Source organism: Tachypleus tridentatus, chromosome 13 (genome assembly GCF_004210375.1).
Source record: "Tachypleus tridentatus isolate NWPU-2018 chromosome 13, ASM421037v1, whole genome shotgun sequence".
Classification (NCBI taxonomy): Eukaryota; Metazoa; Arthropoda; class Merostomata; order Xiphosura; family Limulidae; genus Tachypleus; species Tachypleus tridentatus.
The window spans coordinates 123,481,921-123,507,709 of NC_134837.1; the positions used below are offsets into that span (position 1 = coordinate 123,481,921).

The window sequence follows — 25,789 nt, forward strand, 5'->3', positions numbered from 1 at the left end:
CAAGTATAATGGCCATCTTTTATACTGTGCAGTGTGCAGGAATAAATTCATGTGGCAGTTAATTTGTGACACATTTGTCTTTATTCTATTAACATTTTGAAAACTGTTCACAACACCTCACTTATACAAACCTACATGGAAGCCTTGAAGTATCATGACAACAAGATTACTCTGTGACTTCATGTTTACAGCTTTCAGGTTCACGTAATAAGAGATTACCAATTTCCAAATTGAACAATCTACACAAGTGGTTGCAAAAATCATCCTTCCCATTGGGTGTAAAAAATCTATGCCCCTGTTAAGCACAACTGACAGTAATACACATCTTTCTCTTCGGTGTGGCCATTTTGTTTCCATCAACAGTCTGTAATACTGCTAAGCTTTGCTAGATCGCTTTACCTTACTTGGATCTGGTATAAACTTGTGGCATTTTGGGCAGTTCAATTAATTGACACATTACTGTTTGTGATTTTGTGCTCCCCGACCTGAAACAGTTACTGTTCAACTCTCTAATCATTCACACTTCCTGGTGTACAGTGGGATCTACAAAACATTGTTAATTTAATAATTTGCAATAGTTTTTAAGAATTGATATATATCCATTTAAATAGTCAGTGGTAGAATATATTAGAAAGATATTTCATTGACATATGAACATCAGAGTGATAGAATTGATGAAATTATTTTGATATTCTTTTTTTATTATTATTGATATTACATTATTTTAATACATTTTATTTTATATTATATATTTTATAGGTCTGAAATAATAAAAAAAACATGAGTCTCATAATTAATATCATATAATTTAGTAAATACTACATTTGGGTCTGAAGACCTTTAAAATTTCAGATTATAACTGTCTTTGGCTTTTTTGTATCTCTATGGACACTAGGTCTAAAAGGTAGTATACACACATGGAATGGACTTGTTTGTTCAGGTTTTAGAGGCGACAGGTTGCATTATTTTGGTTACAATTCATATGACTCTTTCAGAGAATTTAGACTGTAGTTTTAGTAAATAAACTGCTTGTTTAATGTTGTATGGTAATAGAGATTAATGTAAATCATTAAGTATATTGGTTATAAGGGTGTTTGTAGCATCTTCCAGCCTTGTATATTGCTGATAGGTGTAGATCTAGTTAACATTAGTGGTCACTCAGGCTAGTTCTGGTAGATACACGGATTAAACCTCCACTTCAGTTTGTCTGGCATTTGTAGATCTAAGCACAATGAACATGAATAATTATTTAATCAGATATGGTGTAGAAATTTAATAAACACAGATTGAACTTATCACTTACAAGAAATGACAGTGTAAAACATCTACAAGTTGTGGTAGATGATCTTGCATACTGAACACACACTTATGAAAATGAACGTGTACATCAATGGTAGTGTCTTTCAGTGGTCGGCTGGTAGCGCAAAAATAATCAGTGACTGTTGGAGCCACAAAAAAAATGGTGGCAGATGGTGCAAGTCGATGGAGACTCCCAGACCCATTCACATAAGATTTTATCGTATTCTCTTGATTTCATTAATTTCTCTACAAATCTCCACCAAACCGAAAGCCACATTGATTTTTACTTTTAAAAAGAACAAAAAAAAAAGCTTTCATCGTATGTATAGATCATCGACTTATAGTTTGTCAAAGAGGTTAAATGTACTTCTCTCTATTCTCCCCAACTCATAATTGTGTATTTGGTCAATATTAAGCTGTTTCACAGTTTATAGGTTTATAAAACTCATAACCTGATTTTATTTAATACTAGTACATAATTGTAGTTTTCATTACTAATGTATTTAAATAATTTCTGTAGCCAAGGTCATTCTTGAGAAGCCAGAAACATTTGATCCATTAATTCATACTACAGAAGCACCAACTATGCTGAATGGAAAGAAAGTTGTTGTACAGTTTTCAAATGCAGAAAATTTTCTTTGTGTGTCTAACCTTCCACTCACTTTTGGTGAAAAAGATTTTGATCAGTTAGTTGAAAAGTTTGGGCCTGTAGAGAGAAGCTTCCTTGTTTATGACCATGAAACAGGTAAGTGACAGACAGACAGCATTTCTTTGTTTAAGTATTGTCATAAATCGAATAGATACATTTATAACACATAGATATTTATTTTGCCATTTGGGTGCTTTATTAAACTACTCATACATATTCAACAGGAAAAAAATTATATTTGTTCATTTTGTAATGTGAACATTCATTTGTGTGTATTAAAACGTTAGTTACCTAAACCATGTAGTTGGTAGGTATTAAAAAATGAATATGACTCATTTCTTGTTTCAACCTTGATGCTGTAGTCAGCCAAATCTCTTTATGTACAGATCAAAGTAAGGGCTATGGGCTAGTGGAGTACTGCAGTAGGGCTGTAGCATGCCAGGCTAAAAGTTTGTTGAATCTTAAGCAACTAGATTCAGAATTTCTTTACTGTGAATGGCTGGACCACAAGTTAATCACGTATTCGAGTCTCTATTCCCGGTGTTTGTTTGTGACCAAGCTGCCTGCTGACTTCCGAGATCTCACAAGTTTTAGAAAATTTTTCAGTGAAGTTGCCACTCCTATTTACTGCCAGGTAAGTACAAGTTGTAAGGGTTCAGAGATTTTTTAAATGTTTATCTACATTTAAATATAAGTTGTAAGAATCCAGAGGAAAAAGCTTTCTTATTTACTGACATTTAAATATAAGTTGTAAAAATCCAGAAAACCTTTCCTGTATACTGACATTTAAATATGAGTTGTAAGAATCTAAAGATAAACCTTTCCTGTTTACTGACATTTAAATATATGTTATAAGATCCCAGCAAAACCCCTCAGTGTGGATTCCTGTACGTGGTGAGGGGACCTCTCAGGGAAGGTTCTGTTCTTTCATTTTACCTCTGGGATCTAAACATACACCCACGTGTTTGCCGTGTGTGGCAACCTGTGAAGGAGAGGAGAGGATCCTGGTAGTTGAGGGCTTCAACCCTAACACACCACTTTGGCCTTTAATTCCTGAAGACGGTGGCCTTGGGGTGGCCCCCTTGGGTCAGTCAGCTGGTCCACTTGGGCTAGGGTTAACCAATTACCTGTGTTGAATGTTCTCAATAGGTGTTGTGGACATTGTATCTGATGCTGGTGTTTGGGTGTAGTGCTTACGAAACCCTGGTGTTGCTGCAGTGTCCTTCTTTGACATTGTAGTGCATCCCCTCATAGGGCTCCATGGTGGGTGGGATCAGTGGGCACTGAAATTTTCCTTTTTTCATTATGGATACTCCAATTAAAAATCTTAATAAAATATTAGAAAAACAGTCTACAGGTAAAGGACCACATCTTAAAGATTCTGAGCAGCAATCCTCACCATCTGTACCACCTGTTCTACCTCATTTACTTATATTACATTTACTTTCAGACAAATCTTTAGGGCAAATGTGTCCCCTTTTTCATTCACAAGGGACTTGTTGGCTCTCTTAAGTCAGTAAAGAAGCTTTGATCTGGAGACATATTGATTGAAACATCCACATCTCAACACAGTAAACTCCTCTTGCATTCAAAGGCAATTGGGGATATACCTATTGAGGTTACACCTCATGCTACTTTTGAATTTGTCATGAGGAGTTATTGTTGAGAGGGGTTTGAAGAACATCCCAGAGTCATAGATTCTCACTGGTTTCTGCAGTGAGGTGTATATCCATTCACAAAGATGGAATTATGATGCCAACCATTGTTCTCATTCTCACACTTATGTCACTACGTCCGCCTGCCACCATCAAGGCAGGTTATCTAAATTGCAGAGTACAGCTATACATTCCAAACCCTCTCTGATGTTTCCAGTGTCAGCAGTTCAGTCACTTGAAGATGTCATGTCAGGGGTTCCTTGACATGTACTCGTTGTGGTGGCAAGGATCACGATGCCTACGAGTGTGAAACAGACCCTCACTGCGTCAATTGCAATGGCTCTCACCCATCCTACTTTCGTTCTTGCCCTAAATGGATGGAAGAAAAAGAGATTCAGCATTTGAAAACAATTCATAACATTACTTATCCTGAGGCTTGCAAGTTGCTGTCCACCACTTCATCTCGGACATATGCGGCTTCACTTCATTCCACAACTACAGTGGGAGTGCAGACGGATCTCTGTGGGTCTCCAAGAGAATTGTTCTCAAAACAAATGAAAAGTCTTTTGATCTCCATGGTTAAAAAGGTTGATGAATAAAATTTACAACACCCATCTCTGTCCCTTCCATACATTCCAACAAATCCACAGATCCTTCCTTTGGTTTTGGGTACAAGCATTCCCTTGGATATATCTTATTCTCCCACCCCACGATGCAAAATGATCATTCATTGACATCCTCAGTCGCTGGAAACCTCTTCCAACAGCAAAGACCTGCCCAATCGACCTAGGACAGGATCCATGGAGGTCGATAGACCTCCCTTGAATAAAGACAGTAAAGAGAAAGGACATGGTCATAAACAGGAGGGTTCTCTATCAAATTCACCTACAAGTAAATAAAAATGGCCACCTTGACACAATGGAACTGTCGAGGTTTACGTTCTAATCTGGATGACATCAAAACACTGATTGCTTCCTACCATCCTATATGTCTTTCCTTACAGGAAACATTCCTGAAACCTGTTGATACAGTCACCTTTCAGCAATTTTCTTTGTACAGAAATGACAGGCTGTGTGGTGGATGGAGGGGTGGCACTGTTGGTTGAACAGCATGTGCCCATCCTGTCTTTGCCACTTGACACACCCTTGGAGGCCGTAGCCATCCATGTTTCTTTGGGTCGTACCATTACTATTTGTTCTCTTGATGCTGTAATTGAGCAGCTGCTGTCTCCCTTTTTAATCCTGGAGGACTTTAATGGACATCATTCCCTCTGGGGATGTGCTGATATTGAAAGGAGGGGTTGCTCCATAGAGCATATGCTCTCTGATCATAACCTTTCTCTTTTCAATACTGGTTCTTCTACTCATTTTCATGCACCTAGTCAGTCCTTTACTGCTATTGAACTCTCAAATGGCTCTCCTTCACTATTCTCCCATTTTTCTTGGAGGGTTGACAATAATCCAAGAGGTAGTGATAATTTTTCTATAATTTTGAGAGATTGGTCTTGATCGATGCCATCTGACCCCCATGCCTCGGTGGAAGCTGGATCAAGCAAATTGACCCTCTTTCACTGCTCTTGCAGAACTTGATTCTGCCATTGTCTGTAAGCCATCAATAGATGACTGTGTGGCAGCAGTAACTAACTATATTATGCAAGAAGCTGCTCAGTGTATTCCTAAAACCTTTACATGTTTTCCACGATATCCTCATCTATGGTGGAATCCTGCCTGCCACATGACACGGAAGGCTCAAAAACGGGCCTGGGATACTTTTCGTAGGTATCCCACACTCGCACTGCATTGCTTTCCAGCAGGCCTGTGCACATGCTCGGTGGATAAAATGTCAAAGCCAGAAGGAATCTTGGATTAAGTTCACAACCAGCATATCTTCTACAGCCTGTTTCAGAGTCATATGAGACAAGATTTGAAAGGTCAGTGGGCAGTATAATACCATCTCCGTTTCGATTTTGTTCTCTGATGGCCAGGAAATACCTGATACCTGGAGCATCACTGATACTCTAGGTGAATGCTTTTGCCAGGTATCTGGCACTTCTGCTTCTTCCTCTACCTTCTTCGCCGTCAAGACTCAAGCAGACAAACAACTCTGTCCTTTTGAGCTGATTGTCTCTGTGACTATAATTGTCCCTTTACACTGTTGGCACTCAAGCTGGCCATCAGTCTGGCAGTACATAGGTTGGGCCTGATGATGTACACTATGAAATGCTGCACCATCTATTTCCTGCTTCTCTTACTATTCTTCTGCTTGTTTTTAACTGAATCTGGCAGGAGAATGTTTTTCCTGATGCCTGGCACCAAGCTATTGCCCTACCTTTCTCTAAGCCTGGGAAGGATCCTAATAGTCCTTCAAACTACTGCTCAATTGCTTTGATGAGCTGTCTCTGTAAGACCTTAGAGAGGATGGTTAATCTCATTTGGTTCCTCGAATCAAACAACCTCCTCTCATCCATCCAGTGTGGGTTTTGACAACAGCACTCCATCATGGACCACTTGATTCAACTTGAAACATCCATCAGAGAAGCCTTTTTCAAATGACAACATCTTGTATCAGTATTCTTTGACATTGAGAAGGCTTATGTTGCAACCTGGAGGTATGGCATTTTGCAAGATCTCCAAATATATGGGTTAATGGACAGGAGATTCCAAGTTCATGTGGGTTCAACACCTTCCTGTTCTTTTCTGTGTCTGAACGACTCTCTCTTTTTGTTACAAATGGGCTCTACGTCAATGTCTTTCACATCTCCTCTCAGTTGTCGAACATGAGGTTTATTGAGTGGTAGCTTCAGACTGCCCTCAATTGTTTACTGAAGTGGACCATGGCAAATGGCTTTAACTTCTCTCTCTCTAAAATTGTTTGCATGCAATTTTACTGTCAACATGGTATTCACCCTGAACCTGAACTCCATGTTGGCAAAATTGTATCGCCTGTGGTCCCTGAGACAAAGTATTTCGGGCTTATCTTTGATTAAGCTGACCTTTATATTACACATCAAGCAGCTACGGGTCAAATGTACAAGAGCACTGATCATCCTCTCTTCTACCACCTGGGGAGCGGATTAAGGACTTCGGCTCTGCACTGGGGCTCTCCACGCTTTCCCAGTTCAGAACTTATACGTAGTCTCATGAACCTTCTTTGCACCTTTGCCATTTGCAACTGTCTTTACTATATGCTTTGAAACTTCATTCCTTACCAAAGCATCCCACCTGGGATTTTTTTTTTCTTCCTCGGTGGGTCATACTTTTTCAGAACAGACGATCTGCCATTGCTCCTTTTGGCCTTCGTATCAAGGTGCAGTTGGATGAATTGGGTCTGTCCTTGGATAACATTGCTGTATCCACTGGTCAGCCCATCCCACCATGGCTAATTACAGTCCTCAGATGTGACCTTTCTTTAAGTCATCTGAGCAAAGCAGACACTCCTGATTGGAAGTACCTTCTTTTATTTACTGAACATCTTTTGAACAACCTTTTTATTCCAATTTGGTTGCAGTTTGGTGGTTGCAGGCAGAATCCCCTCTACAGCTTCTTTGTTCACTGCTGGACTGTATGCCATATCTCTTGCCCTGGATCATATTGAAGCTTAGCAGTACTCAAACTGCACTATTTATACTGACTCGCTTAGTTCTCTACTGAGCCTGGAATAGCTTCACGTTGGTTCACACCCTGCTCTCGCTGATATTCAAAACTGACTGGTTCATTTCTCTTTAATATCTACATCTATCTAGTTTTTCTGGATACCAGGCCATGTTGGTATTTGTGGGAATGAGCTTGCAGACATGGCAGCTAAATCTATCTGCTCTAGCACTATCACCACTGTGCCTATTCCATACATGGACTATGGTCCTGTATTTAAGGCATGGAACCATCCATGCCAGTTGGCAGTCGACTTGGAATGAGTCTTGCTTCTGTAAGGATAGGAAAGAGAAAGTTGTTCTGACTAGACTACACATTGATTGCAATTTTTAACTCATCATTTTCTTTTATCTGGAACTGATGCACCATTGTGCAGTGTGCATGATACTTGGGTCACAGTAAATCACATTTTACTTTCTTGCCATTGTTATGACTCTCAACAGTGTCACCATTTTCACCATATTCTGTCCCAAAATTTGTCCGTAACGTTAGACCGTGTTATTGGTGATGGTGACACTTTCCACCTTGGTAATGTTTTTAGTTTTTTAAATGCCATCAATTTTTATATTGCCATTTTAGTTTTTTAATTTATACATTAGACCTTTTTTAATGAGATTCCCTTTTAAGAATCACAGTCCATCTAGTCCGATTTGAAATTAGAAAATGGCCATAAAGTCAAATAACTCGAAACCAGGACTGGAAAGGCCAACTTCAGGTGACAAACGGTGCTGTTCGAACTACTTGTTAGTCATCCCGGCCAGTGATTATTAAAATTTTGCTACAAGTCTTTTAAAATTGTTTTTACTTTACTTTTTGAAAATGGCCATAACACCAAATAACTCGGAACCAGGACTGGAAAGGCCAACTTCAGGTGACTGAAGGCAGTTTTTGTAGTTATCTGTTAGTCTTCCTGTAGTTATGCTACAGAAAGTCCTTTACAACTTGTATTACTGTAGTTTTTCTCTTAATGCTGTAGACTAGATGTAAACATTGGTTTTATACTTTTTTTTAACTTTGTTTCATTTTACCTTAATTTCCTTTTATAAATTTCCTAATTTTACTTTAATTTTAACTTTTTACTGGATGTTTGCCACAGATATCCTAGCTGCTTTGTGCCATAAAACACTAAATCAATTAACCAACCATCCAAGCCAGAAAAACCTTTCCTTTTTACTGACATTTATTGCTGTGAATGTTGTGTGCCATGACACTCAAGTAAATAATATTACTGTAAATGTTGATTCTCATAAGACTCGAGCCTGTTGCATTTTCTCCTTGATGGAAAAATAAAAATAAAAATGCTAATTTAATATTGTGTTCCAGAATTTAAGAACTATGGAAATCAGAATGAATTATGGAGAATTTATTTATTAATGTTTTATTTCATCAGTATATTTCCAGGGAGTGGGATTTTATTGTACTGGGAAAAGCTGATTCATTTTTATTTTCTACATGTATCTGTATAAAAATCTTTCAGAGTTTGGAAGTACTACTTTAAAGAAGTTAGTTATTGCATTGTCTTATTGAATTTGAGTTTATTTTTCCTTTAAGAGAGTTTTCTCTCTAGGAATGAGGTAAAGAATTTTCTACAATGCATTTATTGTGTAAATGTTTTTTTACACCTTTTTTCATCTACTCCACTGTCTCATCAGGGTTACTCAGAGACAGTTATTTACACATTATTTTAATACCTATTGATTTAAGAAAATAAACTAAATGACCAACATTGGACATATCGCTTTTTAAACAAAATGTGCATTTTGTTCAGAAAAATGTATAGAAACATTCTGATGGATGGCATTAATAGCTAAGCGTATTTGAAATTGGAGGAAGAATTAATGCCTGTAGTTTAAAAAAAAATAATCTGGAAGAAAATCCTCATGTTTGGTCAACAGAAAAGCTGTATGTTGCAGATTTAAGAGTACAACTAAACTATTTATGTTTTGCAACAGTAAACAGTTTCGAGTTTTCAAACTTATTTGTAGTTATCCTTGAGAAATGAACCATCAGCGAAGTTTGGTCTCGTGGAGTTTGCAAACCAAAAGGATGCTGATGAGACCCAAAAGAAGTTTGATGGACGAGAGCACGGGGGCCAGAAGCTGAGAGTGTCCTTTGGTCAGCCAGGATTTACTGCAGTAAAGCTATTTGACAAGCTGGTGGCTGACATGGTGAGTAAACATATATACTGGCTTACTTACTGCTACTTCAGAAGTAATTGCTTAGTAATGTATTTTCTAATATTGTGATGAATACAGTTTCTGTGAAACAGCTGCATTCTGGGACTAGCAAAATGGAATAACTTTGTTTTGTTTTTTTTTATAGAGGGGGAACAATATGGTTTTTCCCATTTTTAAATTTGTTAGATTTCATGTTAATGGTTACTCTATTGTCTGGAATAAGTTTCAGTTGGACAAGAAGTGAAAACTTTCTAACTAGTGTTAGAATGTTGAATGAAGAGGGTAGGAATTATTTAAGTTGAAAGGTTCTTTTTATTGTAGAATAAAAATGTAACTTATGTTTTAAAATGTTCTACATGGAAAGATTTGTATTTTGAACAATAAAATAATTTAGAAGTTAATTTACTTACAATGAACCTGTTTTATGAAAGATTGCCCTCCTTGATATGTAATGGAAAAGAAAAATATTAGTCCTTGGAAAATGCTTTATTTAGTGCTTCTTTAAGTTTTACTTAAATTGTTAGATGAGATGAGATGTTTAATCAATATGGGCCCAGGATTGCACATACTTTAAGCCTACTGTGTGTAACTCCAAATAAGTTATTCAGGACAAAGTAAGTAAAGCATTTTTTGAAAATAATATCTATAGTTTGTGGAATTTTTGTTAGTCATTTTATTGCTAACATCAAAAATATTTTAATTTTGATATTAATCAAAAGATTCATTGTAATCAGAGTTTGATTTTAAATTCAAATAAAATTTATATATTTTATACTTACAATTTTACAATTTTTATTTAAACTATAAGTTTTAATTTTAATACTTTAAAAAAGAAAGAGCTTTTTCAGATTGTGTTGTTATTGTTTAGGATTCCAAGAGTAGAAATAAAAGTGGGTTACTTCCAACACCTGCATTTCCAGCCCAAGTATTGCATCAGTTAAGAATGGCAGCTATGAAAAATGCCCAAGGTGCTTATCCCATCTTTCTTTATTTTAATGTTAAAAATGTTCCTTTTAGTTGTATGTGTGTACTTTATTTGTCAGTGTATGCTAAAATGGAAAAATAAACTTTTCACTTTGTTTTTAAAGCAAATCTGAATTACTCATTTACAAGAATAATTTATGAGTATGTCAATATTAATTGGTATTAAGCCCTTTTTAGCCCGACAGAAGTATATTGCCATTTCTGCATCTCCGTTTTTTCAAAATTTGTGAAATCATAAAAGACACCTTATTTTAAACACAGGTACTTTAGATATAAAGTAATGTGTGAATCATTGAAAATTTTTAACATTAGTAATTTTTTCTTTTTTATTTTTATATATAAATTTTTTTTCACAAAATACGACATAAAGAGAAGTTTCTAGCTGAACTTTTATCCAGTTTTGTATTTTTGCATAGTCATGATAAATTTTTTATTTATCGATATCTGTTTAATTCCAATAAACATATTTTTGAATAGCTGTTAATACAGTTACAGACCTATTAAGTTAAGATTAAATTTTGCAATAAAATATGTTAAATATTTATCTCAGTGTAGCTTATTCACAGAAGTTACCTTTGACCCCAGCCCATGCACATAAAGATAGAAATATAATATTTCTTCCTAAAGCTCCACCAGCGTGATTTTATTGAGCAGTAACTAATATGTTAATTTTTCAGCTCAAGTTTTGAAAAAACTTTTGCCAAATAACTTGATGCAAATGCAGCCTCGCCCTCTTCAACAACAGGCAGGAAATCGAGCTCCATGGCCTTTGAGAGCTCCAAACTTTGGGCTTCAGAATTGGATTTCTCCAGTGCTACCTAATACTATACGTGGCCCAACTCAAAATCCTCCAAACTTACAGACATCCTTCACGTGGAACCAGGTTTGTCCTTTCATTGTCTTTTGGGAAATTTTTTCTCTTGCTTATTTTTGTACTACAAATAAAAGTACATTATATGACACTAGTTATAGATGGTTTTAATGATGTGGTAGTTTCTTATAGCTTGTAATCCAAATAGCCATCATATTCAATTCTATGATACTAACAAACACTGGTATTCCTGAATTTGTTCCACATGGTTATATACACATAAAACAAGTGTTTGTGATATTGGTAGGAAGTGTAATTTTTTGTATTCTGACAGATTCTAAGTTCTGTGATTTCAGAATCTCCAGTCTCAAGCTTCCAGCAGTGGAATATCCACACACACTGTCAGAAATATGAATCCTGTAGCTCAGAAACTGGTGAGATGTTTTAATTCTTCATAGATGTTGTAAAAACAGGATCAGGCAGTTGATAATAGTTGATTTATTTGAAAGTTTTTTGCTTTTTTTTTACATTTGCAAATAAGCTTTAAATATGTGTCTGTGGTTAAAATCATTAAATTGCCTATGGATTTAGTAAAACAAATTTTATTAACAATTAATGCTGCAATGTATAAAAATGTCAACTTACAGTGATGTGGACATTTTAGGTAAAAATGCAACAGTTTCAAGCTGGGGAAAAAAAATGGTAGCACTAGAAATATGTTAATGTGGAAAGTAATATCAGGTGACATTTAAACAATCTCTAACGTTATGAAAGGCTTAGAATAAATCGTGTTCTAAATTCACATTTTTTTCTAAAGTTGAAATTTTAGTTTGTGGTTAACTATGTCATGTTTCTTCCTCAGGTTTCAGCACAGTCAAGTGTAATTCGACCCCAGCCTCCAAATTTAACTAATGCCACACCAAACCATCGTGTTCTCCTAAATACACAGCTGAATCCAACAACTAGTATTCAACGATTTAGGCAGCCACAGGTAATGGTGGGCAACACATCAACTAGTTTTCAGAACTCTTTAGCAGCTGTAAATAACCAAATGGCACAAAATCTAATCCAGCAAAAACTGCAACATTCCTTAAATCAACAGCTGTTGTCAGCAAGAAATGGATTGGCTGCTTCATCTGCTGCTACTCAACAGCAGCAGTGGAACCTCCTCCAGAATCGTGAACTCTCTAGTCTGATGCAGAACAGAGCAGCTGGTGAACCTCGACCCCAAGCTGTAAATACGTTTTCTAGTGCTTCAAATGAAATCCTCAAGAACAGTAATGTTGCCAGGGTTGACCAGAGTAATGCAGCTTTGTTAGCTCAACAGTTAAACCAACAGCAGCAGCTTGGACTTACTGGGGGAGCTAGATCAATCACTGATAGGGGAATGAGTGTTCCTAACAATCCTTCTAACCTCCAGCATCTACTGGTTAATCTGCAGGCCAAAAACTACTTCAGTGGTCCTTCTGCACCAACCTCCCACCCATCATTACTAAACAGTGTAGCTGGAAGAAGTAATACAACACTTCCTGGAAGGGGGATAGGGCAATCCCCCACACAGTCATTCCAGTGGAGATCTCCAGGAAATTCTCTTAATACTTCCAGTTCAGGCTATCTTAGGCCACCATTTTTAAATGGAATTCCACATGTAAGTCTGTAGTTTTCTATCTCATCAGGTTTGGTTTTATGTGGTATATAGATAGGGTTTCCTGAATGTTGGTTACTTTGTTATTTTGTGGATAGTGTAATTTGAATGTGGAATTTATGTTTAAAAATCTTTTAATTAAAGTGCTTTACTTGTTCAATTAGGTGACACTGAGTATAATTTGTTAATTCATTTAACATCTTAAGTTAGTTTATTATACAGAGTAAGTTATATTAAAAAAGATTTTGGACTATCAAAAACCTCATTGCAGTCCATGTTGACTTGTCCAGTTGTATTTTTTCTGGTGACCATGCATCTTGACAGTACTCTTGAAGTGTAGTTTTGTTTGTAAAAGCTTTGTTGTAAGGCTGTTGTGCTCAAAGCACACCACTTTCCATGCATGTTTTCATAATCCATCTAATGTACAAGAATGATGGTTTCACAGTGCCCTTTTCAACAGTCCAATCACACACAGGTCCATGGATGCTACATGACACTTCTTGGCTGCTACATTTTTAAATGGAATAGCATGGATACCTGTTTTTGTTGTCCAGCTGCTTAAGACGTACAGTGGTTGAGTAGATATGTTATATAAGCAGCTGGTGTACGTGGGAATTTTTTTTATTTTTCCAAATAGTGATTCTTGATCTTGTCTGGAGCATGTAAGTGACATTTATCACTGACCTTTGTGTTGATGGATTCTTATCTATTATAATAAACTGCATTTTGCATACAGTGGTTTGGTTACAACTTGGTTGAGCTCTTTTTCTGGATGGTCCTAGTTATCCAGGTTGATCCATATTTCTTTATTTTCTAATTACATGAAATAAAAATTCAAAATCCTAATATGAACACATATTCATGATCTGGGTAGTTAATATTTTGCATTTGAAAGAGCTGTTGTATACCCTTCCCAAAAGCATTACACTAAATATGAAATACTCCACAATGTCATACTGTATTTCTGATATATTCAAACTTGCTGAGTTGTTTATTCAATGTTGTTTTGATATAATATACTCAACTACAAAAGTTCATTTTTTAATGTAATTTTTATAAGAAAGTTGTGAAAACCTGATACTGTAACAACATCCAGGTAATATCTGTTCTAATATTGTGTCAAGCATCTTTGAGTAATCTAAAACTTAAATGTATTTTCTTAATTCTTGGGTGTAATATTTAAACACCAAGCTAGACAGGATGTAGTAGTTGCAGTTACATTGTGGGAATATTTTAATTTTTATTTTGTACTTGTATAAATAATTGAAACTTGTGGGTATGTTTTATCTTAATCCATCGATTGCTGATTCATGTTAAAATATGAGCGTGTAAAGTATGCTAAATAATAGCAGCAGAAAGTGTGAAAATAAGTAATCTGTTATTGTATGTATGTTATAGACTAAAAAAACATTATTTTGATTCTAATCTAAAATAGTACTGTTTGATAAATTTAACAAATGATTAAAAACTACAAGAGATGTGTTACAACTTCGAACCAGTGATCTAGTTATAACTGTCACCAAGTTTGTATCATGTAATAAGATTGGTAACTGAAATTGTTCCAATACAATTGATGATTAAAACGTATATTTCTGAGTTAAACAAAACTTTTTCAAACATAAGCAATCTGTTAGCTTTTACATAATGAAGACATGTTACTGAGGGATTGTGAGACAAAAGCTGAGAGACTTGTAATATGGCTTGCACTTTAATGCTGTTGGTATGATGTGTTCTTTGTTTGAAACTCAATCATCTCTTAAAAAAACAAACTTTTGAACTTCTTTCACAAGGTATCTATATCATACATTCTTTGTTGCATGTACAATTGCAACTAAGCAAAATTGTTTTTGTACACTGACTCAAACATTACAAATGTCACCAGTGTTATAGGATGAAACTTTGACCAGTGTTGTTATTGTGTATGATGAAACTTTGACCAGTGTTTTCGTGTAGGATAAATTTTGACTGGTGTTATAATGTAAGATAAAATTTTGATCAGTGTTATAGTACAGGATGAAACTTTGACCAGTGCTATTGTAGGGTGAGAGTTTTAATGGTAACCTTATGGAGTTTCTTAAAATGGCCATTTGTTACTAAAATGCTTTGTGGATATTCTGAGCTTTGTCATTTTTATGAAAACTAAATAATGAAATATTTTTATGCATGTTTTGGGGAAACTTTTTTTTTTGCTTCACAAGTGCTTGCCATACTACAGACAGCTTTTGTTTAAAACCTCATGACATACGATAACAATAACTAGTAGTAACAGATCATAAGAAGGGGTAAATGTGTTTTTGTTTCAAGACTCCTGTCGGACAAAAACGCAAGCTCCATTACTTGTTGCCCTCTCCAGAACCCAGTCCGGAGAACAACTATGTTGGACAGCACTCCCAGGGGATCGGTGGCCACTACCCTGAGTCCTACCTGTCGAACAAGAGGCTCAAGCTATAATCTCCAAACTACGGGACCCAAGATTGTGTGGTGAAGTGAACAGATGGATGTGACCGTTGACTTGTCCCAGTAGGCTGAAGTTACACTACTGCAGGGAAGAGACCGACTTTCTGGTTTTGGATACATGTACAATAATTCTGGTAGACGAGTCACAAAGAGTGGACTTTTTAAGTTTGAGCTTGTTATATATGTTCTATAGAAGCTTGACTGTAGAGGAGAGAATATTTTGATGTTAAAAATCTTTCGTTGATGTATGGTTTCGGTTCTGGAACGTGAAGACATGCAGAAGCAGTTTAGTTCTTCTGCATGGCAAACAATAAATTCTGTACACTGAAATCCAGATGTATAGGTTATGTAAAAACAATTAAGTATTTGCTATTTTATATAGAAATTGTGTTACATTTGTATCACAAGATTTGTGTGTGCATGTATGTATGCTATGTTTAATAAATAAATCTGTTTTAGGATAGGACTGCTTGTAAAGCTTCTAGCACATAGCTTTATAATCTTTGACTGTAAGAATCTGATGCAATTTTTATGTTAATTAAGCTTTCAGCTGGAAGCTAATCTTTTTTTATTTATATTTTCAAATTTTATTGGATAATCTGAAACAGTCTGTATATTGGCTTCAAACATAAGATATTATAATAACATACTTCAGTGTAAAGGTATGATGTAGAAACTGTTAAGTTGGCTTGTCTGTTGGTTATAGATATTATTGAGGTTGTTTTTAGATTGGATAAAATTTGATGTGATAGCCCTTGCCACAAAGAAATCAGTTAAGAGTTGTTTGTGATCAATCATGTTCTAAACAAAATAATGTTACATGTTTACAGTTGTGAGGAAGGAATGTATTGGATTTTTATCACAGAATCAGTATATTTATTTTTTATTCAGTTGGAACTTCTCATTGAAGACATTCTTCAACTGGGGATGAGTCAGTAATTGTCATACTTCAAACCAAAGGTGGGGTCTAGGACATTAACATATACTGTACTTCAAACCAAAGGTGGAGGTCTAGGACACTAACATATATTGTACTTCAGACAAGATACAAGTCTAAATTCCTGATGTAAAACAACCTTTGAACTGAATCTGTGTCAAGGGTGTTGTTACATATTAATGTATAGTGCTTAGAACTGAAAGTGGGCCATGAATATTGGTGTGTGTGTGTGTGTGTGTGTGCGTGTGTGTGTGTGTGTGTGTGTGTGTGTGTGTGTGTATGTGTATGTTTGGTAAGTGAAGACAGTTTTCAGTATAAATGATTTCATTTCTGTCTAAGAGTATACCTTAACACCTTTTACCTATTAGATAAAACTATGCAAAACAAAATGGTGGATATATAAAGTTACAACTTTTTATAGTGACAAATGTTTTGGAGGGCTGTTGTTAAAAACCACAGGTACTGTATGGAAGCTAGGTGTATTAATAATAGAATTCTGAGATTCAAATGGTATCAGTATAAATTGTGAAATAACTGAGAGAAAACTTGTTCATCCAATTTTCATAGTTAATGAAATGAAACTTAATGTTTTTTTGAAAGATAAAAAACAGAAACTAGATCCTCTTGGTTGTTTATACATTTAATAGGGCACAGTGTATTTGTGGTCCATTTAGTATTTGAAGTAATGAATATTTTGAAATTTTGTTATGATATGGTTATCTATTTATGATAGGTATACAGTGGTTATGGTTTCACATTTATTTCTTATGCTGTTAATGTTGTTGCTTTATTCGTCTTTATTTTTTATTAGCATGACTAAAATATTCTGTAATATGAATTTTTGAAAACTTGGTATATATGTATAGTCTACAATTATAAACTTCTAAGACCTTAGATTTTCACTCTTTCTGGTTTATACTTATTTAATTTACTTTGATACTGCTTTAGAAAATTTCTTCACTTAATCTAGTGTTTTTCAAAATCTGAGCATGCCCTTTGGGGGTGGGAGCCCAAAAATAAGAAAAGAAATGGAAGAGTTGGATGTGAAGATAATGTGATAAAACTATCAGTTTGCTCTTAAAGTTTTTGTTTTTTTCTCTCTCATCTTTACTCATTCCTTACAATCTATTTTTCATTTTAAAAGAATGAGTAAAAACAGGAAAAGAAAACGTTGATTCTGCTGTTGTCACTTCCGAGGGGTGGGGGGTGGGGAGTTTGTTGAGTTTGGGAGCACCACTATTTGAAGTTTGGGAAACAGAATTACTGTATGAACGAGCTTCCACTCACTTCTGATGTCTAAATGAATATAAGGATGGATGATATCAACATTTTTAAATTCATCTTCGTAGTTGAGAGGTAGTGGTAAAAAAGTTTTAGGTTGTATGAGAGATTATGTGAACACTAAAACTCTTCACTGCAGCCATTGTTAGTTATCTCCTGTTAGGTTAAAAATCAATTATCACACTGACATTACGTGTTCATTTTTATAATTGTACATGTTTTCCATGTTAGTGGAAAAAAAGGTATTCAAGTTACTGAGTTCTTGTAGAACTTAACCTTATTTGCATGGCAGTAAAACTGAATTGAATAGATCAAATTATGTTAAAGGGATTTTTATTCCTCAATATGAGAGGGTAACACTTATCTTTGTTCATAAATTCACTCAACGTAGGATTGCTACAAGATAAATATGATTTGTTTTGATATTGTTATTTTTAATTAAGTCTGCATTTTCTTCTAAAGAATAGAGATGAATAACGTGTGTGTATTTTCAGATATGTCATTTCCAAACAAAACTTACACTGAAAGTGGTGTTATTGATAATGCTGTCACATGTTAAATAAATACAGATGTTTTATTTTATTTCAGTAGGATATAAGAAGGAAGTTATAGTCTTAGGAAACTGCATCTTGGCAGACCGTGTAACTGTTTCATCTGCTTGCCCTTAGCATGTATTTCTTATATTTCCAGAGGGTAGTTTGCTGCTTTCAAGGCAGTCTTATCAAAATCAAGAAAAATTGAACTAGTGGAAATGTATGTAACTTGTAAGTGTTAAATGGCTTTGTGAGATCTCTCTGAGATTTTGATGAATTATACATATTATTAAAAAAAAAACATGCAATCAGACATATATCAGTCAGCTCAGCCAGCATCTGTGGTATAGGTCTGTATTATAATAGTAACAATATATGTGTTGTATGACGTTCTGTGATTCCCTTTATGACAGTTTTTACCCCAAGAAGGTGATAATTTCATGTGAATTCTAACACACTGATATGGGGCTGCTGGAGACCTGATCTAGACATGGTAATGATGAAATGCTTCTTCGGTTGAAAACAACTTGCTCAAAAACACAATATAGCTCAACCAAGAAAATAATAGCAGATGTGGATTCAAGTTTTTGATTAATGTGTTTTGTTTTTGTGTAGAATTTCCATTTGTAATTCAACAGCTGTTTTTAATGTCAGCATCAGGACACTTTCGCAAATGTTGTAGTAGTTTTTAGTGTTTTCCATGAAATTGTCGCTGTAGGTTAGTTTCAAATTTATGCTGAATCTGCAGTTTCTTTATCAAATGTTGAGGAATTCAGTAAGTAAACAATTTAACAGTTGCTTGTCTTTTATGTCTTAAAGATTCTTTAAAAATACCATGTTGGGTGGTGTCCCTGGTGGAGATGTGTCTGTTTTCTTAGCTACTGTAGCCAGTAAGTAGAGTTGAATAAAGTACACACTGTGTTTCTTTGTGTCTGGTTTCTTGTTTTCTTATAATGCCTTTTTAATCTGTGATCCCAATAACTAGCTTACACAAATGAGGTACATGTTTTTAGAAACAACTGTAACAAAAGGGACTTGTAGGTTACTGTCACAGCCATCTTGCTGATCCATGAGATTTTACAAACAAAAACTGACAGAATACTCATATGTGTAAATTGTAATAGTTTTTTATTTTATTTGTATTTTATGGTCACTTATATTGGAACTTTGCTTTTGATACAAACATTTAAGATTTCCGCATGTTTGAGAGAAATCCAAGAGAATATGGATGACCATGTGCACAGGGTATATCATTCAAATTGTGTTTGAACTCAGTGAGTTTTATAACATTCTTATGGCCCAGTTATTTCTCATCTTATGTGTACAGAAGGTGGCATAGTCAAAGACTAATTACCTTTCAATAAGATATATTTGTATAACATCTTTATTATCATGTGTAAAGAATATACATCTGTACTTGAAAGTATAACCCAGTAATAAATAGCACACAGAAGGCTAAGATTGGGACACATGCTGCAAGAGCTTATAGGAATCACAGAAATATCAAACCCAAAAAACTTTTTTCAGATTCACCCAGATTGTACAGACGTGAAATCCCAGAATTAGGAAAGTTTTCAAAATTTTCAAGAATATGAAACATGATGAAACTTTGTAGAATGCACATAAACTATCTGTTGTGGAGATACAAATGTAGAGGACAACGTTTCGAAAGTCTTCCAACTTTTGTCTTCAGATTGATGAAAGGCAGAAGACTTTCGAAATGTCATCCTCTACACTTGTGTCTTCACAAGAGACACTTGCCATCTATTCAACACAGTTTCATCGTGAATACTCTGCCTAAACAATCTATCAAAAAGAAATATGAAACAACTTTATATTTTAATAGACTATTAATCTTGACTCAGTTTAACTTGTGAAGAAACGTTCCCGACAGGACAAATTATTTGTGAATATTTGTATCTTTTTTTTTTTATATTCACGATCCACTTGTTTTCCTACCACAGCTAGCATAATGAGCCCCAAATGGGTGGCAGTGGACAACCTTGAAAGTGAAGGTAACCAAATATTTTGGTCAGGTTGAGTAAATTAACCAGTGTCTGTCTGTCTGTCATACACAAATGGAAGCTATATCTGTTGGTTTTTGTAGCTGCTGTATTTGTTTTATGTTGTCGTGCAGCATGTTAGGATTGGTGTTGTTGAGACCACACCTCTGTATGCAAAGTTGTTCACATCATATAAAACCATTACCACCATACTTCTCTGCTGCAGGTAATGTTATATTTAAAAGGAAGCAAGGTTTTACATAAAGTGTAAGTACGTTATTGACCAGATGTATTCATTATGTTAGCTTGTTAATTCTAAAACTACTACTTCAAGAAACCATACAGGTGTTAATACACCATTATTGACTAGATGATTCATTATGTTAGCTTGTTAATTCTAAAAGTACCACTTCAATAACCATACAGGCCTTAATACACCATTATTGACTAGAAGTATTCATTATGTTAACTTGTTAATTCTAAAACTACTACTTCAAGAAACCATACAGGTGTTAATACAATATTATCGACTAGATGTATTCATTATGTTAACTTGTTAATTCTGAAATTGAAACATCAAGAAATGGTAAAGTGGTTAATACACCTGTACTTTATGTTCAGTATCTAAACTCTCAAGTTTCTGATAATTACAACATTATACAACCCTCAGACTATCCATGTAGTAACAAAACTCCTGAAATATATGTTATTAGGTGTAACTGTCATATACCTAACTTTTTACTTGGTTCATGGTAACTAAAACAATGGTTTCATAATGTTTTATTGACAAATCATATTGGTACTCATTGTAACTATTTTTCATATATTTCCCAGGTACTATTTTGTAATGGTCAGTAAGTCTACAGGGTTATATTGGTGAAAACTGGGTAGAGTACAGAGCTTAACAATAACCAAGTGAAATTTTAGTGACATTCTTAAGATAGGTGTCTAAATTCTTCTAACACCACCAGTTTGGGGGGCTATGAGTGTCTCAACTTGGGTAACACCACCTGTTTTGGGGTTACAGGTTTCTTAATTGCTGTAGCTCCCAGAGTTATAGGGTTGATTAATGATACATACCAGTCACTTTAATGTTCCTTAAAGACCAATGATTCTAAACTATAATTACAAATACCAGTCACTTTACTGTTTTTTAAAGACATGATTCTCTACGATAAATATAAATTCCAGTCACTGTACTGGTCTTTAAACACCAATGATTCTATATGATAAGCATAAATCCCAGTCACTTTACAGTGCCCTAAGGACCAATGATTCTATACAATAAGCATAAATACCACTCACTTTACTGTTCTTAAAAGACCATTGATTCTGTACGACAAGTATAAATACCAGTCACTTTACTGTTCCTTAAGGACCTGTGATTTTATCAACATTTGACCGAATAAGGAAAGAGTTTGTAGAAGATTAAGGACCTTGGTTTCTAAAGGTGGGACAAGGCTGTAGTGAGAGTATTAAGTTTCAAACCACGTGATTCACTGTGCAGGACCCGAAGACGTAAGATGTGCGTGATTCACATCAAATAAATGCAATAAATTAACTCTCTTTAAATTCACCATCGACTTCCATGACGTGTCGTGATTTATATAACCACCTGGCTTGGTAATCTAACCCCACGTTTAAAATGATTTGATTCCAGAAACGTTTAATCCCTGGTATTTTGAAAGATACTGAGAAGAATTCCGTAAGATTAGACACTATAAAATGTTTCAGTCAAACGAGTATACCCAACCGTGGTTAAATGTGTCTGTACATCATCTGATTTTCGAAGTATTTTCGGACGAATAAACAGTTATATTGAATAACCTCGAGCACAAGTAGCAAATATCTCCATGAGTCAACAGTAACAAACGATTATGCACAGAGATGAATCTTATTTAATAAGTTCGTTGTTGGAAGTTTGATGTACGCTACTCCCGCGTTCTGCGAGTTACTTATTCTCCGTTCTTGTCACTCGCAGAACTTTATAGCTGCGCACTAGATATGATATATACGAAGCCGTAGTTCGAGTGAAAGTGAACACAGTTCGCGTTGAGAAACATATAAATTACATGTAGTTTTGAATATCGTGAAGGATCAGTGAGTAATTATAGTTTTACTAATTACGTGCTCGGACCTGTATAAGTTTTTCACTGTCTTTTAACTGCTGGAAAATCGAAGACAATAGTTTAGTTTCTTTAAATGTTAGTGTTTTTTTTTTCTATTCCTTTTAAGGCTGGGTGTGACCTGTTGGTTAGCGCATCCGAACTGTGAGCCCAGTTATTCATGTTTCGAATCCCGTTAATGCAGAAAAGAGATCCACACGTGCGCTGTGGAAGAGACGGCTAAACTTCCCCTTTTTGTTTCTAGTTTTGTACGAAAATAATGAATAAACGTTTTAAATTAAGACGATCCAGTAAAATATTTGGTAACAGACGATAAAGAGGCTTAGTGGGTCCGGCATGACAAGGTGGTTAAAGCACTCGATTCGTAATCTGAAGGTCGCGGGTTCGAATCCCCGTCACACCAAACATGCTCGCCCTTTCAGCCGTGGAGGCGTCATAATGTGACGGTCAATCCCACTGTTCGTTGGTAAAAGAGTAGCCCAAGAGTTGGTGGTGGCGACTTTTCCTTTAGTCTTACACTACTAAATTAGGGACGGCTAGCGCAGATAGTCCTCGAGTAGCTTTGCGCGAAATTCAAAACAAACGGGGCTCAGTGACGAACAGTTTGTCACAATGCCGCCATTTTAGTGTCCTGTTAATTAACTGAGATATGTAAATGTGTGCAATGTTTAAATTCCAACTTCGAACCCTGTTGTGGTAAAGCGGGTAGCGACAGAAATTCCTGGAATCTCCAGTTATTGCTGCTGTTCAGAATTCTGTATTTATCATTTTTAACGAATTCAGGTATCGGATTTCGTATTTATCAGCCAGTGTTTTGATTACATCTGTATAGTTTTCCACGAAAGGGGACATTTTTACCAATAAGAAACACTGTTCTTTCATTATAACAGTCGAAGGAGTGCAGGGCCTGGCATGGCCTAGCGCGTTAAGGCGTGCACTTCGTAATCTGAGGGTCGCGGGTTCACGCCCGAGTCGCGCCAAACATGCTCGCCCTCCCAGCCGTGGGGGCGTTATAATGTGACGGTCAATCCCACTATTCGTTGGTAAAAGAGTAGCCCATGAGTTGGCGGTGGGTGGTGATGACTAGCTGCCTTCCCTCTAGTCTTACACTGCTAAATTAGGGACGGCTAGCACAGATAGCCCTCGAGTTGCTTTGTGCGAAATTCCAAAACAAACAAACAAACGAAGGAGTGAACAGAGAATACGTCTTAACCGAGTAATGTATCTTGATTTTTGTTTTATTTCGACTACGTTTAGTGACTGTGACATCAGATTTTTAAGCTCATTAACCTGCTACACTCGGATCACATGTAAGGCTAATAAACTTTATTACTCATTAGTTAAATATTCTAACGATTTTGGTTTGTTTTGAATTTCGCGCAAAGCTACACGAGAGCTATCTGCACTAGCTGTCCCTAATTTAGCAGTGTAGGGCTAGAGGGAAGGCAGCTAGTCATCATCACCACCCACCGCCAACTCTTGGATTACTCTTTTACCAACGAATAGTGGGATTGACCGTCACATTATAACGCCCTCACAACTGAAAGGGCGAGCATGTTTGGTGCGACGGGGATTCAAATCCGCGACCCTCAGATTACAAATCGAACGCGTTAACCACACCGGGCCACATTTTAACGAACGGTTTCAATTAATGGGTAAGGTGTGGACGTTGATAGAGAAAGAAATTACGTTACAATGATCGTGCCTCTCTCTCCCCTAAAATGTGATAAGATATTCGTGAACGCCCACAGAAATATTTTCGGGGGGTAAACGCATGTAAGGAGGCAGCTTTTACAGTGTCATTCAACAGTTTGAAATAATATGTGCTATGAGTGCTTAAACTTGAACATAAATTTAGTTTTAATAAGCATTACTAGGAATATTTAATTTAAATACGATGTTAAGTTGGTATCGTGCTGTGTACATTTTTTTGTGAAATGTAAGGGAAGAAAATACCCTCTCTTGCGGGCCCACATGAAGATATTTTTTATATAACCTGGTGGTGAAGTGGATATTTCTGTTTACGTGACGTTGAAATGAATGTTTGTTACGTACGTATGTTGTTGAGGTATGTTTGTTATATTAATGCAAACAAACCCAGAATGTTTGAGATAGAATCCAACAGGTGGTTATATACATGTAACCAAACCCAGAATGTTTGAGATAGAATCCAACAGGTGGTTATATACATGTAACCAAACCCAGAATGTTTGAGATAGAATCCAACAGGTGGTTATATACATGTAACCAAACCCAGAATGTTTAAGATAGAATCCAACAGGTGGTTATATATATGTAATCAAACCCAGAATGTGTGCTGTTTAAAACGTGTTAACTGATTTTGTAAAACTTATTAACCTATAGTTCTGGTTGAATGTTTATGATTCATTTCTGTGATGTCGATGTATTTCTCATATTCATACTATTGAAAAATTATTTGAATATACAAAACGAACTAAAGTATGATAAATTCTAACACAGTGGTTCCGAAACGTATTTGTTTCGGGACCATTTAAGAATCTATGTTTGAGGGTGGAATTCGTTGGACCACATAATAAATGTATAATTTAACAACGCAGAAAAAAGCGTAAAAATCACTATAATATTAGTATTAAATATAGACTTTCTATGTTTTTATGCGATGAGCGCGCCCACTCTTTGTAAGAAAAGTTCTATAATGCTAGGTTCGTCAGCTTTGATCGTGTTTCTGTATTTAGGTTTGAGAGCCGCAAGCGATGAAGATCATCCCTCGCACGAGAAAAATGCTTTGTCTGCGAATTCTGGGCACTTACCCGTTCTCTGAAAACAAAACTCTAATAGTGAATATCTTTTAAATTCCGACCTTAACTGTTTCATTGAGAAAAAAAAATCACCTAGGGCTGTGGCTTTTTTTCTTTTAGAAGAACTAACAGATAGGCTATTATTTTAAACGCAAGAGAATTCATAAGTAAACAATGTTTCCCGTTTCCTCTCGAAAGCCGTACAACGTAAGTTTGATACTTTTATATTATATATATATTCTTTCTGCTTATTTAACTGAATTGTTTAAGGTTTCGGATTTCCTCCGGGATCTACAAACTTATCTACAAATATGAATCTTTTCTTTGTACCATAGCTTTGAACATCTGTTCTAATGTGCTAAGATCTGGATAGAATATGAGTATTTACATACCATTGAAATTGTGTTTATTTATGCGTAGCTGAAACTTTTTTTTTAGTGGGTCAAGTTTAGATACATGTACATAATGAAAATCGCTTGGGCTCTTCATTCTGCTGTTAAAAGTATTTAATGAATGAGCCGTATTAATTTCATGCTTACGAAAGACATAAATTATGGTAAAAGTTAAGAAAAATCTACCTTTATACTCCAGATAAATATAAAAGAATATATTTTTATTTAAACCAACGTCTAACCTTTGCGGCTTCTTCAGGGTTAATATACATATATCATGTTTATCCGGAGTGTAAAGGTTGCTTTTTCTTAACTTTTATTTAAAATGTTTAAATTTTTTCAGTATGCACTACAAATTTTGAACCGCCCAGGATTGCCAGTTGGTTAAGGTACTCGACTCGTAAACCCCA

The 25,789-nt window shown here is 35.5% G+C and overlaps 1 protein-coding gene across 4 annotated transcripts in view; it reads left to right on the forward strand.

Annotated features, from left to right (window-relative positions):
* The window catches only part of LOC143240086 (ribonucleoprotein PTB-binding 1-like), a 70,342-nt gene that overhangs the window by 22,537 nt on the left and 22,016 nt on the right, over nucleotides 1-25,789 (forward strand). For 2 of the 4 annotated variants that reach the window (XM_076481935.1, XM_076481934.1), the window contains exons 3-9: nucleotides 1,820-2,044; nucleotides 2,335-2,582; nucleotides 9,239-9,421; nucleotides 10,299-10,398; nucleotides 11,092-11,297; nucleotides 11,582-11,659; nucleotides 12,088-12,873. In XM_076481935.1, coding sequence (XP_076338050.1) covers nucleotides 1,820-2,044; nucleotides 2,335-2,582; nucleotides 9,239-9,421; nucleotides 10,299-10,398; nucleotides 11,092-11,297; nucleotides 11,582-11,659; nucleotides 12,088-12,873 — 1,826 coding nt within the window. Of the gene's footprint in view, nucleotides 1-1,819; nucleotides 2,045-2,334; nucleotides 2,583-9,238; nucleotides 9,422-10,298; nucleotides 10,399-11,091; nucleotides 11,298-11,581; nucleotides 11,660-12,087; nucleotides 12,874-15,174; nucleotides 19,002-25,789 lie in introns of those variants that run through there. The other 2 variants (XM_076481936.1, XM_076481937.1) reach the window with 2 other exon arrangements.